At 37.0% G+C, this 16,847-nt stretch overlaps 3 protein-coding genes and 1 long non-coding RNA gene across 4 annotated transcripts; 1 reads left to right on the top strand and 3 right to left on the bottom strand.

Moving 5' to 3' along the window:
- Positions 1-374: 374 nt before the first annotated feature.
- Positions 375-1,275, bottom strand: LOC147522481 (uncharacterized). The gene is made up of 3 exons (XM_086560181.1): positions 1,171-1,275; positions 1,023-1,097; positions 375-921 (listed from the first exon to the last, which is right to left on the bottom strand). Exons 1-3 carry the CDS (start codon positions 1,258-1,260, stop codon positions 430-432), a joined length of 657 nt encoding a protein of 218 aa, XP_086416307.1. The 5' UTR covers positions 1,261-1,275; the 3' UTR covers positions 375-429.
- A 156-nt stretch (positions 1,276-1,431) lies between these two features.
- LOC147522480 (uncharacterized) lies at positions 1,432-2,319 on the bottom strand. Its single transcript, XM_086567859.1, has one exon. The coding sequence runs from the start codon at positions 2,317-2,319 to the stop codon at positions 1,432-1,434; it is 888 nt and encodes a 295-aa protein (XP_086423985.1).
- Positions 2,320-5,444: 3,125 nt separating this feature from the next.
- Positions 5,445-7,542, top strand: LOC147522479 (uncharacterized). Its single transcript, XR_015195307.1, has 4 exons — positions 5,445-5,724; positions 5,883-6,048; positions 6,345-6,898; positions 7,299-7,542. It is a non-coding gene; the product is annotated as an uncharacterized LOC147522479 (long non-coding RNA).
- A 2,815-nt stretch (positions 7,543-10,357) lies between these two features.
- Positions 10,358-11,290, bottom strand: LOC147522478 (uncharacterized). Its single transcript, XM_086567849.1, has 2 exons — positions 11,090-11,290; positions 10,358-10,945 (listed from the first exon to the last, which is right to left on the bottom strand). The coding sequence occupies exons 1-2, from the start codon at positions 11,288-11,290 to the stop codon at positions 10,358-10,360; spliced, it is 789 nt and encodes a 262-aa protein (XP_086423975.1).
- Between the last annotated feature and the right edge of the window lie 5,557 nt (positions 11,291-16,847).

The following is a 16,847-nucleotide window of genomic DNA, read 5'->3' as shown; positions in this document are numbered from 1 at the left end:
TGACGTACTATATTTTGTTCTCTGTACTCTTTGGTATTTGAGATCTCTTAGAAGTTTTGTTCTTTGTACTCTTTGGTATTTGAGATCTCTTAGAAGTGAATTTTACAATGATAATGAATGAACTCATGTATCAATTAAATCATCTCACTGCAATTTCCATCCATATTAAAATCTCACTGCAATCATCTCACTCATGTAGCCAGCCCCGTACATAATCATAAAGATAACAGAGATCTCAGGATAACAACACTGTCATAACATTGAGTTCTCCTATTTCAAATGTCATAAATATAACACTTCCAAAATAAAGACTACAAAATAAAAACATTGAGACTTCACATCTTGACAAATCATAAAGTTTAGGTTCCATAATCCAAAACATCACACATTGTCATAACAAAATGAGATCAACATGTCAAACAAGAGACATTACTTCCAAGGTGCCCTAACTGTATTAGTTGTTGACTTCTTCAAACCCAAAGTCTTAGTCCTAGGTTTAGGTTTAGCTGCTTGGGCATCAGGTGCTGCAATTGGTGTTGTATTATCCCTTTCTGGTGACTCCATCAACAAAGCTGGCAACCTTCTTCTAGCTTGAGGGTCAAATAGTTGTTGAGGTCTAGCTCTAGATGGTGTACACCTTACTTCAAGAGGTTTAGGTTGAGCTCTTCTGGGTGGTGGAGTCCTTGTTGGTGAATTACTAGTATTCCTTCTTGGTGTAGACCTCGTTGGTGAAACATAAGCATTACTCTTCCTAGTTGATGGTTGATCTCTACTTCTTTTCCTCGAGGAAGAAGCTCCTGGGGCAGATGACATGGTAGTTGAAGCTTGCGTACCTTGAACCACTTGAGTATGATCAATGTCAGTAGTAGTTTGAACACCAGGTTGTTCATCAATATTGACAGGTGGTCCTTGTCCTGACATCTGTTTAAACAACACCACCAATATTGAGATCGATACTGAGATCTTTAAATTTGACCTCCAATAAAAATAAGAGGTCTCAAAAAAAATAAAAGAATACTAACCATATAAGTATTCCCAGTTTGGGGGTCATCAAACACACCAATTCCATTTGGTAAACCTTGTTTTCTCTTGTATTTCTACATAAGAATGGAAACACATTAGTGATTGCATAACCAAGATATGAGCTTCAACCCTAAATGATAAACTTACCCTCCTGCTTGTTGATGGTGCATTGTTGTTCTTTTTAGGTCTCCCCCTTCCTCTACCACTCTTGGCTTGTTCTTTATCTTTATTTAGCATAGGTCTCCCTCTTGTTTTTCCGTGCTCTTTTTCGTGGAACATAACAACCCCTTACTCCAAATAATGACTTAATGAAGAACAAATAAATAGAATATAATAACATAAAATATTAAATGAATAGAATAGAATAGAATAACATAAAATCTTACAGTTTTAGGTACTGGTTCTTCTTCAATGTTTGGGCATCTCCTTTTGTTGTGTCTTGGCTGGTTGCAATGAGTGCAAGTCATAACCCCCGTGGGTCCTCCTTACTTGAACTCTAGGTGCTCCCGGTTTTACGACCATTGGGTTGTTCATGCATTTCCCTTCTCCTTTGCTTCTTAGGCCTTTCCTGTGCATTCTTACGTGTCTTGGAGGTAAAAACTTCTCACCACTACCCACTGGCCATAACAATTCACCATTAATGGGCTGCATGAAATGTCCATAAACCTTCAAGTTTGTCTCCTTCTTAAACCAGTGTTCCACATAATCATCAGGGTCCATATTAAAAGTGTACATGCATGAGATAGCATGAGGGCAAGGTATTCCACTCAATTCCCACATCCTACAAGAACATGTTCTCTTATGCAAATCCACAACATATTCTTCCTCTTTATACTTCACCTCAAACTTTTGTTGCCCAGTGTGAAATGGCGACCAAAACCTATGATTATCCTTGCTCTTTTCAAGCTTCTCTTTGATAATTGGACAAATTTCATCAGTCCATGAAGCCATTATCTCCCTTCTGCTCTGCATTCTTTTCATAGCATTCATCCTTATCTCTTCAAGCATCCCAATGATTGGTTTGAATCTAGCATCTGCTATAGTGGAATTAAAACTTTCAGATAAATTGTTTTCAACTGAGTCACAAGAGGACTTGAAGCTGAAGAAAGCTCTAGACCATGCCTGAGGAGTCTTTCCCATTATGGGATCCCTAGCCCTGAAGTCAATGGCATTCATTTCAGCCATCACCTTGTCAAATGCCTGAGGTGTGGAACTCTTGGTAGACTCGGAAAAGAGACTTGGTTGTGCACGGGGTAGGTTTTTTCCGAAGTTGGCATAAATATGCCTTGCACACATTCTGTGCTCAGCAAAAGGGAATAAGTCAGCTATGGTGTGCACAAGACCCTTCTGCTAAAAGTGATTCTAGTTCCATCACCTAAATCCAAGTCATTGTCCACGTTCAGTAGAAACCACCTCCAACTGTCCTTGTTCTCACATTCAACCACTGCCCAAGCAATTGGAAACATTTGGTTATTCCCATCTCTTCCAACATCAGACAATATTTCCCCCTTGACAAAACTTTTCAAGAAGGCCCCATCTAAGCCAATGATGTTCCTGCATGCCTCCTTCCACCCACTCTTCAATGCATGGAAACGAACATACATTCTATGAAATCTACCCTTTCCGGTTCCATCAGGACTCTCTTTAACTTGAATTTTAACAGTACTACCTGGGTTGCTCCGTATGATTTCTTGAGAGTAGTCCCATAATTTACCATAGTGCTCGACCAAAGATGCCTCAACCTCACCCATGGCAAACTTCTTGGCCCTATAACACTGGATCTTACTAACATGTATCTTATAATTCTCTCTCACATCCACTTTAAAGTCTTCCAACTTCCAACATGGATTAGCAACAATTCTCCTAACATACTTTGTACACAACCACCTTGAGTTTGCAATTTTTATCTTGAAATGCTTGATACATTTATGTTCATTGTACAAACTCTTTATCTGAAAACTCTTCTCAGCTTGCATATAAGCAGCCTATAACCTCCACTTGCACTTTCTACCACACTCTACAAGCAACCATTTAGTAGAGCTCCTAGTGAACCTAAGAGGACAAAGATTGGCCACTGCATAATCAATTAGATACTCCTTAAGTTCTTCACAACTACTAAATCTCATTCCAAGAACAGGTTTCATCTTCATTGAGTCATTCTTTTTATTGAAAACAGGAAACCTTGCTCGATTCCTCTTAAGCACGCCATCCTCATCACTTATAGGACTATCATCATCAGAATTAAAACCTTCATTCACATCAACTACTACATGATCAGTGACCTCTCTTCTGGTATCTTCTTCTTCAACGATCACTTCAGGTGCCTTCTTCTTAGGTACCTTCTTAGCAGCTTTCTTAGCTGTATTTTTTTCAATTTGGGATCTCCTATAATTAATCAACACCTCATCTGCATCACTACAATTCCCCATGCTATCAATCTCGACTCATTTGTCTCATCAGAGTAATAGTCATCAATCTCATCATCATTATCGGTCCGAACAAACATCCCCAAAAATTTTCTCTTCAACACAATTCTCAACATAAACTTCAATTGCTCCTTGTTTTTAATTTCCTCAATCATCAAATTTATTATGCGACATCATTGGAAACTAGTCTAAGACCATTTTCCAATGATTTCCAAGGAACATTGTAATATAGAGAAGCAAATGTTTGGTAACCCAACTCTTTAACAATGCCAACAAGTTCAAAATATAATAACTTATCAATCTCCAAGTCGTTATAATACATAGTCTTCCCATTTTCATAAGATAAAATAGGACAATGCAAAAAAAGCCCCACCATGGTGCAACTCTAGTGAATATGTATCATGAATCACTGCAAACAAGTTCAAAATATACTTTAAAGAGAATATAAACAATGTTTTTGGAGACTTTAAACATTGTTTCACATGCATCCAATCAATATTTTAATGTAAACCCCTAAAAACGGAGATAGTGCTTTCATAAAAAAAAAATATATGCTTTATAAACAATTCAAGTTTTATAAGCAATTCAAACAACAAAAGAGACAAGAATCTGCTTTTATAAATCAAACAAACCTAGAAATCAAACAAATCAACCAAAACCATTTTTATTCAAACAATTCATGCATCATAAAACAAAAAAAGGAGAGAAAAAGCTTACTCTCGAATTAAACCAACGATTTTAATATAAACCCTTAAACAGAGATAGTGCTTTCATAAATAAAAAAATATGTTTTATAAACAATTCAAGCTTTATAAGCCATTCAAACAGAAAAACAAACAAGAATCTGCTTTATAAATCAAACAAACCTAGAAATCAAACAAATCAACCAAAACCATTTTTTATTCAAACAATTCATGCATCATAAACGAAAAAGGAGATAAAAAAGCTTTACTCATTCGAATTAAACCAACGCATTTTAATATAAACCCTTAACCAAAAGAGATAGTGCTTTCATAAATAAAAAAATATGTTTTATAAACAATTCAAGCTTTATAAGCCATTCAAACAGAAAAACAAACAAGAATCTGAAAAACAAACAAGAATTTTTATAAATCAAACAAACCTAGAAATCAAACAAATCAACCAAAACCATTTTTTATTCAAACAATTCATGCATCATAAACGAAAAAGGAGAGAAAAAGCTTACTCTCGAATTAAACCAACGCATTTTAATATAAACCCTTAAACAGAGATAGTGCTTTCATAAATAAAAAAATATGTTTTATAAACAATTCAAGCTTTATAAGCCATTCAAACAGAAAAACAAACAAGAATCTTTATAAATCAATCAAACAAATCAAACAAAAAACCAAATTTTTTATTCAAAAACAATTCATGCATCATAAACTAAAAATGAGAGAAAAAGTTTTTAAACAACTCGAATTAAACCAACGTAATCCACTTTGAAATTCCCAAATTTATTGGGCTACTCACCACCAACCAATTTAAAGTTTAGGATTTTGGCGTTCTTTAAAAAGAGGGAAGATGAGTTTCTTTGGTTAAGTCTTTGGGTTTTATTTTTTATCTAAGCCCCTTTTATTTCAAATCTCAATTTCATCAAACATCTTAAATTTCGATTTCACTATAATTTCGGATTTTAGTTGACATTTCAAGAGTTGGTGTGTTGAAATGTTATGTGGATTTCTCAAGATTAAAACTAATGCCACATAAGCAAATTTAGATTTGGGGAAAATTTTAACGACCCACGTCAGCATGCCATCCAATTAATTTGACGGTTTGACTAAATTGAAATGTTTTGAAAGTACAATGTTTATTTGAATAAAAAAAAAGTACATTGTCTGTTTTGAAACCAACTGCAAAGTTTGATGTATTTTTTGGTCATTTTCTCTTTCTTTATACTGCATTTGACATGGCCCATTTGACATCATAACTGTTTGATACAGATCTTTCTAAAACTCAACCAATCAGCCCATTTCGACTATGAAGAGTTTGCCACTGTTCCTAAGCTAGGACTATCCTGGATTAACTCAAGAGGCCTAGTGGCCAAGAACTTTTTCTCATATGATTTGGATCTCATGTATGTCCTTACGCTATTTTTGTAAGGAGCACAGACCTAGTTGGGATGTTGTGGGTCATATAGATACTCCCCCACGTAACATGTCCCTATAAAAAGATCTCGTTCAGGCTTTACAGAACTCTCGTCTGATTTAGTAGAGGCTGATGTTGCTCACTGCCAGTTGATTGTGGTTTCCAAGTAAGCTTCTCTGCCTTCTTTTTGCTAATTGGTATTTCTGTCTCCCTAAAGTAATTAGTATAGTGAAGAATAAGTCTTGCAGAAGCTTGTTGTGATTCCTCACAAACTTTGATACACAATCTAATTGTTTGATTAATCGTGTGAGTCATATTGCACAGATTCAAAGAGAAGCTACAACAAAACACATCTGGAAAGGGGGTGAAAGAACAGCTACAGTTGTTGTTTGGGATCTATGCCCTCTCTCTACTTCATAAGCATCAGGGTGATTTTCTTTCCACTGGTAGCACAACACCTAGGCAAGCCTCACGAATGCAAAGCTCTGATGTCTGTGATTCCAACAAATTTTAAATTGTAGAATAATCTTGCATTGCATCAACTCCCAACCACAGATACGGTTTAACACTTAGCTCTATTGGACTATAAACATTCCATAAAACAGTGGGTAGTAAAAGTGACAGTAACAGGCTAGCATTTGGAATTGCTTCTATGGCTACATAATTAGCCTTGATCTTAGGTCTCTATAAGCCTAGTAAAAGTGACAATATGTAACAGGCTAGCATTTATAAGTTCGTTTTTTAAGGTATTTTGTTTATTATTAATGTGTGTTTAAAATTGTATAGGGGAAAGTTTGAGTTCGGATGTTGGATTCGGATGATGATGAATTGGATATTGAGGAGGAATCTAGAAAGATTGATGAGAAACGGGCGAGGGAACAAAAGGATGCTAAAGTTGAGCTTCAGCATAATATTAAAGAGGAGTATGATGAGTTTCGTTTGCCAACATAAGAGGTTTGTTTATTTTAGTTATTAGTGAGTTATGATTTTTGTAAATGTAGTTTGAGGTTGCTTTTTGGATTTTGGTAATGTAAAAATTGGATTTTGTAACCATTCAATCGTAATTATTATGATCACGACATACAATAAGATGGTCTCTGCATAATTTGGATAGTACAATTAGTGCTTTATATTTACACAAATATAACTTTCTGCAGGTGGGACGGCAAGTACCAAAATTCCTCCAATACTGAAGACTTCAAAGTCCACGGGTGGATTAGCACAGAGCACGGATCCACCAGTGGGATTTTGACAAATTACACCAAGCCATGCATGAGTTACGTTCAGGAGGGCCTTAGAAGCAGCAACTCACCTCTCATGCTGGTCCAACCACTCTCTCGGTAAGAATCTCCATCATCTCATCTTTTTATGTACATTAGTAGAACATGTGGCATTACCTCTCTGGAGTTTCTGGACATAGCTTATAGAAATTAGAAATATATGTTACGCACTTATACATGATGAATGCGACTTGATTAGATACAATTAGGCAATGTATAGCAACCCACGTTCAACGAGTTATGCAGAGTAGATATCAAGCCCAAGTTATTTTATTTTCTTCATATGGTATTTTTTAGAGCAAGTAAAAACAAAGTGAGATGCTAATTTAAGTTTTAATTGTAGCACATAGAAATGCTTTTGCTATGTGCTATGGGTTTTTTCCATTCAGCTAGGTTCTGACTTTTAGACTTATGGGATTTTGACTTTAATATCATTTTCTTGTAATTCATTTGTATGTAGGTATTTGTATGCAGGTGGATGTTCATGAAAAGGTTATTAAGGCTAGAGTTTTGTGAAGCTAGGACTTCAAATCATTTTCGAAAGTATCTAAGTGCAAGGGAATGATAAAACATAACGGAGAAACATGCGCGAGGTGAACTAAGGCATTATTACTTGTATAGGGTGATGAAATATATTGAAAAATATTTGGAAATTCATCTTATATTGAGCTTGTGGTAATAAATGCTACAGATTTTTTATTTTTTTTTTACTTGTATGAATATTCATCTCTTTATCTTCTTTTCGGCAAAGGAATTTTGATTGGGAATGTGGTTTCTTTGTAATATTGTTATTAGGATGGATGGATTATAAGTTGGATTGAAAGGCAAAAGTGGATAAAACTAGTATATATATTTTTTCTTTTTCACGTTTTTTTTTTAAATTCTAAAACATTTTAGCCACGGCTTATGTCCATAGATAACGCAAAAAGATGTGTGGCAGAGGTATTTTTACTACGGATTATGCCACAACTTTTATCTCTCACAAAAATAATTGCTACGGATCTTGCCACAGTCATTCTCAGTGGGGCTTGCCACGGCTTATGCCACGGTCAAGAGTTGTGGTAGTTCCTATGGCTATTCCCATAGTCATTATCAGTGGCCCTTGAGACGGTGTTTGCCACGGTCATTCGCAGTGGCAAGTTCCTACGGCTTGAGTTGTTGTGTGGACCGTCACAGTTACCCACAGTCATTCGCTATAGCTAAACTTTTCCCGAAGGTCAAAACCCCATGAACTTGCGACAACAGATAGCTGTGGCTAAAGCCTTTTACCCACGGTTTTGGTCCATGGCTAAAAGTCAGCTAACAGTGATGCCTATTTTGTTGATGAGGCTTCTGGTATCAAGGTGAAATTTCGTGGCAACCAAATAACCTTGCAAGTATGTCTTCATATCACTTATAAGTCGAGTATAAACTACTTGCCAAGATTGTGATGTGTTCTGAAATCTCGTCGAGTTTCTTTCAGACCATATGGAATAGACTGCAACGCATACAAACACTTTGTATATCTCGGCGACTATAGAGTTAGATGAACATGATTTCAAAATGTTGTGCCATTCCCTATTTGAAGTGAGAGTAGTGGCATGCAACTCCAGAAAAGATTTGATACTGCTCCAGATGTTGTTCGAGCATGGGCAATCGAAGAAAAGATGGTTTGAGTTTTCTCTTGAGTTGTTATAGAGACAACATGATGAGTGGGTGAGTACTTTTTTCTTGATCAATATGTCTTGTGTAGGCAGACTATTGGCAAAGAGTTTCCAAGTTGTAAAAGAATGTTTTGGCATAACAAACTTTCCCCAAACCATGTTATACCATACCACTTTTTCTCTTGGGACACTCAAAGCATCATATACTGTTTTTAAAGAAAAAAAGCCATTAACTGAGGGTGTCCAGATTACCTTATCATGCTTCAAGTAATTGTTAATCTCAGTTTCTAAGATATTCTTTTTGAGAGCCCCTTTAGGTAAACTATGAACAATAGCATTCCAAGATCCATTAGTGATAAGCTAGAGTGCTCACTTTTGGATTGAGAGGGACCAATAGAAGATCAGTTGCTCCTGGCATATCAATGACCAGGGCAGATGTACACCATGGGTCATACCATACCCAAGTTCCTTCTCCATTAGTTATGCTATACTTGATAAGAGACTTTGATGTTTCTCTTGTTTTTAAGATGTTGTGTCAGGACCAAGAGCAATCTTGAGGTATTTTTTATCTTCGAGAAGTATTGATCTTTGATATTATTCTTCCAAATCCAGCTACTCCATACAAAATCTTCTTTAGACACTAACTTAATTGAAAACTAAGCAACAGTAAGATGCTTTGTTACATAGTCTAAGGTCTATTAATCCCAGACCTCTTTTAGTTTTTCTCAGAGCAATTCTTCCTTTACTTGCATGATGCATTCCTTTTTCCATATCTGGGCCACATCACAGAAATTTGTTGCAAATTCTAGTGACTTCATCAAGCACTATCATAGGAAGAACAAATGTCTTTGCCCAGTACACATGAAAAGAGGAGAGTACATAAGAAACTAACTCAAGTCTTCATGCATGAGACAAACATCTAGACTTCCAGTTTCAAACTTTCTTTGTTATTTTCTCAATAAGGGGTTGACATTCCCTTATACCAAATCTTAATGAGACTAGGGGGAGTCCCAGATACAGCACAGGTGGTGTAACCAAATGTACTCCTATAATGCTTGCTAAGAAAAGACTTTCTTCATTATTCAACCCTCCAATGAGGAGAGTAGTTTTGTTTGTGTTGATCTTGAGTCCTGTTATTTGTGCAAAGGAGAAGAGAATAGCTTTAATTGTAACCATTGATTGAAGATCACCTCTAAAGAAGAGCATCAGATCATCAGCAAAACAAACATTAATGGTTTTTGTTTTTTTGCATTTAGGATGGGTCCTTATAAAATTAGAGTAGTTTAAGTATTCCTTCAAGAGAATACTTAGGATCTCCATAGTAAGAACAAAGAGAAAAGGGGACATGGGATCACCCTGCTTGAGACCTCGCTTGCCTTTGAAATAACCTTCAAGAGTTCCATTCACAAGCACTGAGTAATATGGAGATGAGTAGCACATCTTAATCCATTGGAGCATAGAAGATGGAAAGTTAAGACATATAAGCATTGCTTCAATGGCAGACTAGCTCATAGAATCAAAAGCCTTGCTGATATCCACTTTAAGAGAGCATCTCGGAGATATACCTTTTCTTGTGTATTTTCTCAAAAGCTCATGTGACAGTAAAATATTATCTTGAATAGATCGCCTTGGAATGAATGCAGCCTGGTTCTTGTCAACTAGAGAGTTCATGACTTATCTCATTCTCTTAGCCAATATCTTAGTGATGCATTTGTATGTGGTTTTACAACATGCAATGGGCCTAAAATCCGTGGCTTTTGAAGGGTTTGGTATTTTTGGTACCAAACATATATAGGTAGAGTTGACTCCCTTAGGAACTTTCTTTTGAATACATCATATATTGGATAGCTCTGGGGAAATCCTGACCAACCAGAGACTAGCAAAACTTGTAAAAGTGAGCATTGTATCCATCTGAACCGGGTGCTTTATAGCTATCCATTTCAAAGTGTGCTTCCTTAATTTCCTCTATAGTGATGTCTGCTTCCAACATAATAACTTCTTGTATACTTACTTTAGAGTGAACTTTGAGGTTTTGGAAGAATTCCAAGTTGTCCTCAAGAATAGGTTCTTCTCCAAGTATAGATTTGAAGTGATCAACAAGAACTTTCACCACTTCAGTTTGATCAGACATTGTGATCCCTCCCTCATTCTGAATGGACCAAATCTTGTTAGTGCATTTCCTTTCCTTCACCAAGTTGTGAAAATAGGCATTGCACCTATCTCCAAGGACCATGTATTTGTTACCTGCTCTCTGTCTTATATATTTGTGTTCCATGTCTAGAAGGTCACAATAATCCTTTCTCGCCTTCTTTTCAAGTTGAATCATTACTGCATCATGTGGAGAAGCCTGAAGCTGTAGTTGAATAGAGTGTAGTGAGATTCTGGCATCTTCCACTTTACTTGAAAGGTCAGTGAAGTGTTGCTTTGACCATGTCTTTAATGAATATTTTAGGGCCTTAAGTTTCTATGAAAGAATAGATATTGGGTTGCCAAGAACATGACAATCCCAAGCTTGTTCCACCACTAAAGAAAAGGATGAGTGTAGAGTCCAAGCATTCGAGAACCTGAAAGGATAGGACTTCTTAGTGTTTGCATACCATGTGAGGACCATTGGGGTATGGTCAGAAATCCCTTGTGTTTTAGCAGAAGTAAGGAAAGAAGAACTCCAAAGAAGGTTAACAAGACATCTATCAATTTTAGAGCTCTTTTGCAAGCTTCCTTCAGAGTTGTTTGTCCAGGTGAAGAAACTGCCCGAGTACTGTAGATCAACAGTACTAGTTGCATTTACACAGTTATGGAAATCAACCATGTCTCTAGGGTGGGGTGGGTCTCCTCCTATCCTTTCATTTGAGTGTAAAACATTGTTGAAATCACCTCCTATACACCACGCCTGGGATATAGAGAGTGAGATGGTTTGAAGATCTTGCCATAACTGAGCTCTTTCCCTTCTTGAGTTGCTAGCATAGACTCTATTGAAAGGTTGTATGTTCTTGAAGTAGGTAATAAACACACTTCACAGTGTACCAACTTATCAGTTTTCTTCAGAACTTGAATCTGCACATAACTCGGATCCCAACACAACCAAATTCTTCCACTTGGATCTGCAACATAGTTGTTAGTATGGGACCAGAAAGGACAGCATAGTTCTCTGATAACATCATAATGACTTTCTCTTACTTTAGTTTCTAAGAGAGCAAAAATACATAATTTATTTTCTAATCTAAACTTATTGATTTCTCTTGCCTTTACAGGCTTATTTATACCCCTAACATTCCATATACTAAGACTCGACATTTAAAAAGGTAAGGATCACCTCTTGGAGGAGCCATCATGCCTACTCCTTGTTTTGATATTACTCTGTGGAATAGGTTGCTGAGATTTGTTTTTGCCTCTTGCTGCCTTGCCATTGGTATTTGAGTCATTTGAAGTGCTCTTTGTTGAGTTAGTTGATGTTGTTACTGTGGCTTTAGGATTTACCTCTAGTTGATGTGGTACTAGAGGAGCCTGTTGATGCCTTTTCCCTTTAAGTTTTTGATGGAATATGATCATCAAAAAATTCTTGTTGTAGCATGAGTGGTGGCCATTACTATTGTAATAACTTGTTCCTCCACTTCTAAGAACTCATTCATGGTGCCTGTGTACTGTGTATTTTCAGTTCCTTCTACTTCTGTAGTGGCAACTACAGTATCAACCTCTTGAACTCTGTCACAAGTGTACTCTCCTAGTGGCACATATTCAAGAAGTAAAAGGAGTAGCTACTGGCAAAGGATTTTCTGCTAGAGTAGCCACATTTGTAATAATGTGGTCTTAAACTGGTGGAACAATCAGTGCCAATTGTGTGGTCTTGGCAGCCACTAGTGTTGGTGCTATATGATGTGTTTCTTCTTGAGGACAACATGTGTCCTCTATAGATGGGGCTGTTGTTACTACTACATATACTTGTCTATGTCTTCTGTTTCACACTTGTTGCCAAGGCCTCAGGTTTGTATCAATTTCATCCTCTTGGGCAATGATTGGAGTAACCTGTGGATTAACATTGTGGGTAGCGTCCCTCTGAGTGGTAACAATATTCACTGATGAAGTGACATTTCTTTGAGTGGTCGCATTCCTATTTGTTCTAGCTGGGTTGTTAGGACATTTAGCTAGGTTATGTCCAAATTTCTCACAATGTGAACAAGATGGGGGTTTCCATGTATATTCAATACCCACAATAATGATTTTTCCATTACCCAAATCGAACTTGAGCTATTTGGGGTATTTGGCATTAACTCGAACTTCAACACAAATACGAGCATAATATAATCATGTTCCTCGTTGGGTAGCAACATCCCAACAATGCGGTTTTCCCAGCTTAGTACCTATCATGCTAAAAGCTTTTTTAGTCCATAGCACCTTAGGGACATCATATAGTTTCACCCAGATGGGAACTAATTTGAGGTGTTCTCTCTGATACTGCAGGTCCTTAGACCAAGGTCGTATGATGAAGATCCTACCAGCTATGAAGATAGGCCCCCCATCCAACACTTTTTGCCTATCCTCATAGTCCATGAATTTGAAGTAGAATAAATCTCGATCAGTTGAGATTGCAAGAAGCTCGTTTCTCATATTCTTCACTCTTCATATATATATATATATAATAATAATAATAATAAATTACTGTCTAATTTCTCAGAGTCTTCTCTTCATATTTGTCATCCCCTACAATGGGTAATTTTTTGCTCCCAGCGGTTTTTCCCTAAGGGTTCCAAGCCCAATCAAAACCTACCACGTATCCAAATAATTTAGGGAGCCAGCTAGCGTTTTTTCTCTTTAAAAGTGGATTTCCTATTATAACACCCCGTCTTTTATTTTATTTTTTCCTACAATAATAATAAATATAATAATAATGAAAATAGATAAAACAGATATAGGATATCGAGCAGTTACAGATAAAATCCCGTAAGTAAGTAGATAAGTTTCAACCCTTATTTTTCGGGGAGGTTTTAAAAACTAGAAAATAGAGTATTCTCACGTAGAGTTTCGAGGAAAAAAACCTAGCGAGAGTTTTAGAAAAAGGGGGGGTTTTACTGAAAGAATAAAGGGTTTTGAACGAGGAAGATCGTCCTTTCGCATGAACAATCGACTTCGGTCTTTTCGGGATTATTCTCATTTGTTCGGGTTTATAAACGGTGAGTAGATATTTTATGAACTTCTTTTATAAATAAAAATTTCTCGTTATTTGTTGGAGGCTGGAAAATGGTCTGTGCTCATACTGTGTTTTGATACAGTTTTGATCTGTTTTTTTTTCTGTCTTTATTCTATCTTTCTCTCCTCTTGTTTAACTATTGAATTTGGTTATATGTTAGCATAGGGATTTGATTAATAACCGAAACTTTGGATTGAATCTGCCGGAGCTCGGAACAGGTCGTTAATGGCGGCTTAAGTTAAACCAATAAATCGTTCTGATTATATTTTTTTGTGAGTTGGACTCTTGTGGTTGTGATTGGAACGGTTAGGGTTATAATTGGTGATAATTGGTTGTTGGTGTCGCAAGAGGGGGTTGTTGAAGCTCCGGAGGAGCATTAATGGCGTCCCAACAAAACCAAACCGTCCTGCGTTTTTTTTTGTTTGAATTAGTGTTTTTGTTTGGATTTTGTTGTGAGATTGTTGTTGGGTTTATGTTGATTGTTGGTGGTTGATTTGGGTGCTCAAAGGGGGCGATTGAAGCTTGAAGGAATAGTAATGGCCGTAGATCGCGATTTTTCCAATATAAGGGAATCGCGATTATTTGTTAGTATAGATGTGTAGGGGTTTGAAAATGGAACCAAACCGCGGGGTTCATTAGTGGTGGCGAGTGGCTGATTGGTGGTGGCTGGATGTGGAGGCGCTGGTGGAGGCGTTGGTGAGGAAGATGAACAGTGAAGTTATTTTTTTTGTTTTGGTTGGGCTTGGGCCCGAAAATCGTGGGTGGGCTTATTTTTAAATTTTAGAATTTTATTTTTTTGACTTAAGTTTAGACTATGGGCCTTAGGCTTTGGGCTTTTGGGTTAGAGGAGTTTAGGCCTGGTTGACCAATGTTGACTGTTGACTAGGGTTGACTTTGACCAGTTGACCCAAATTTGACTTTTTCCTAAAATTATGATTCGGTCTATTAGGATAAGTCTAGGACTATTAGCATGTTTGACTTAGGCTAAGACCTTTCTAAATATACTTGTGTACGTGTATTTACTGCTTTGTGATTTTTCAGTCTTTTACGATACACAACGTTATGACACTTATATATCCATGAAATTAATAACGCGTAAACCAAAAATACTTGAATCAAGATATTCCTTCGTTCTCTGAAATAATATATGAAATAAAGTTCAATAATGTGTAAACCAAAACTTACCGCACCCTTTTAGAACTCTCCACACCTCAAGTTTTGGAATTTAGTTTTATGACTGATGATGTCATATGTTAGGAGGGTATTCATTGAATGTGCCATGAATGACCTGGGTATTCATTGAATGTGCCATGAATGGCCCGTTAGTGATATGATAGATATTCCTTGAATATGGCGGGAATGACCTAAGGTATTCATTGAATGTGCCATGAATGACCTGAGTTTTTGTGCCCAATGAGGCTGTGAAATACGTGTATGAAAGCCAGAGGTGGCTATGATATTGTGGTATTCGGTGGGAGAGAGGCACACAGGAATGTGTAATTTGGCAAATGTGTGGAGTGCAAATCGTGGAGTAGGTACTAAAGGGTAGGTGTATAAGAAAAGTAATTGATTAATTGATAAGAGAAATTGATTTGATTATGCGAGTGTGTTTGGGCTTACTTTTGAATACATATAGGATATCTACATATGTTATATACAAGTTCTAACTTTCTTTTGCAGGAGGGTAGGACTTAATAATATTTTGTGCAGGGACACGGTCCTACCCTTATACAGCAGTGGATATCGGTAAGTTGTAATTCAATTATTTAGATGTTAAAACGAGTTATTAGAATGAGTTAATATAATGGAAGTTTTGCTTGGGAAGAAACTATGCCGGTTGAGATGACGGAACTACCTTTCTTCCAAGCTGAGAATGATTAGGTTATGATAGAGTTAAAGTGTTAGTTGGATAAGAAAAGATTTGAAATGTTTATATGTGGTTAGTCTACTCATACCAGGAAATTCCATTTTGCTGACCCATGTTTGCTTTGTTTTGGCAACGTGGGTGTGTTCTTGGGAACATAGGTGGAAGGCAGTGGAACCGCGGCGTGTGATTGGGATTCTTGCCTGGAGCAGTCCAGTTATCTTTTAGGTCTGATTCTTATTGGAAGGATGTAATAACGTAGTTTACTTTTTGCATGGCATGAGAACATGGTAGTAAGGACTATTATTAAGAGAGTTTGTTTGATGTTTTGTTTGGATGGGATGATATCTTAATAAAGCAATGGCGGATAATTATTGGGATTATTTTAATTTAAGTTGATTCTTTTATGACATGGCTGTTAGGGTTGTATGTGTAGTATCCCCCGTCATAGTCTGGGTTTTTAAACAAGTGAACCTAGTGATGTTTGAGATATTTATATTTCAAATATTCACTTTGTTATTGTTTAGAAATTCGGGCTGTGACATTTTTGTATCAGAGCCTAGGTTAGCTTAGATTTAGAAAGTCTAAGTGATCCTCGGATGTGGAATATGGGTTATAGTGTTGAGAGTTTTGGATATATGTGAATATTAATGGGAGTTTTGTTTGAACTGTAGATCATGGTTGAGACACGTAATGGTAATACTACTAGACCTGCAGTGAACACTCCAGTACAGATGTCTGGAGGACAGTTGAATCAGTTGTTGCAGGCTATGCAGAATAACCATCCTGTTCAGGGAGATTCTTTTGCTAAGCGCAATAAGTTTGGTACTCTTGGTGGGCAGCGATTTACTGGTGTTGGGAATGCGATCGCAGCGGAGTCTTAGATTCAAAGTTGTGAAAATGTATTTGAGCGTATGCAGCTTACTGAGGTTTAGAAGCAGGAGTTGGCAACTCACCAACTTGATGACGCTGCTAGGTTTTGGTGGCGAGCTCTCACCCCTAGTCTGGACACTAGAACTTTGACTTGGGAGGGCTTCAAGGTTAGATTTGAGAGTAAGTTCATTCCTGAGGCAGTAAAAGAGCAATTAGCTCAACAGTTCTCTGAGTTGACTCAAGATGGGAAGTCGGTGACTGGGTATGTGACCAAGTTTAATGAGTTATCGAGGTTTGCTCCCTATCTTGTGGATACTGACAAGAAGAAAAACCAAAAGTTCATACGTGGGTTAGAGAGTCACTTGTCCAGCAAGTTGATTCCTTTTGATGGGGACACTTTTGATCGTGTGTTGGACTTGGCCTTGAGATATTAGGAGCAGAATG

Source organism: Coptis chinensis, chromosome 1 (genome assembly GCF_015680905.1).
Source record: "Coptis chinensis isolate HL-2020 chromosome 1, ASM1568090v1, whole genome shotgun sequence".
NCBI classification, from domain to species: domain Eukaryota; kingdom Viridiplantae; phylum Streptophyta; class Magnoliopsida; order Ranunculales; family Ranunculaceae; genus Coptis; species Coptis chinensis.
Note: the sequence above shows the minus strand (reverse complement) of the source record. Positions and strands in the feature narration are given on the sequence as shown.

Excerpts from the sequence above, each read along its gene's own strand:
- LOC147522481 (XM_086560181.1), bottom strand. The coding sequence starts at position 1,260 with ATGCTAAATAAAGATAAAGAACAAGCCAAGAGTGGTAGAGGAAGGGGG. Across the intron at positions 1,098-1,170 it reads CACCATCAACAAGCAGGAGG|AAATACAAGAGAAAACAAGG; the intron begins GTAAGTTTATCA and ends ATTCTTATGTAG. Across the intron at positions 922-1,022 it reads AAACTGGGAATACTTATATG|ATGTCAGGACAAGGACCACC; the intron begins GTTAGTATTCTT and ends TTGTTTAAACAG.
- LOC147522480 (XM_086567859.1), bottom strand. The coding sequence starts at position 2,319 with ATGTGTGCAAGGCATATTTATGCCAACTTCGGAAAAAACCTACCCCGT.
- LOC147522478 (XM_086567849.1), bottom strand. The coding sequence starts at position 11,290 with ATGGTTGATTTCCATAACTGTGTAAATGCAACTAGTACTGTTGATCTA. Across the intron at positions 10,946-11,089 it reads TTTCTGACCATACCCCAATG|AAACTTAAGGCCCTAAAATA; the intron begins GTCCTCACATGG and ends ATTCTTTCATAG.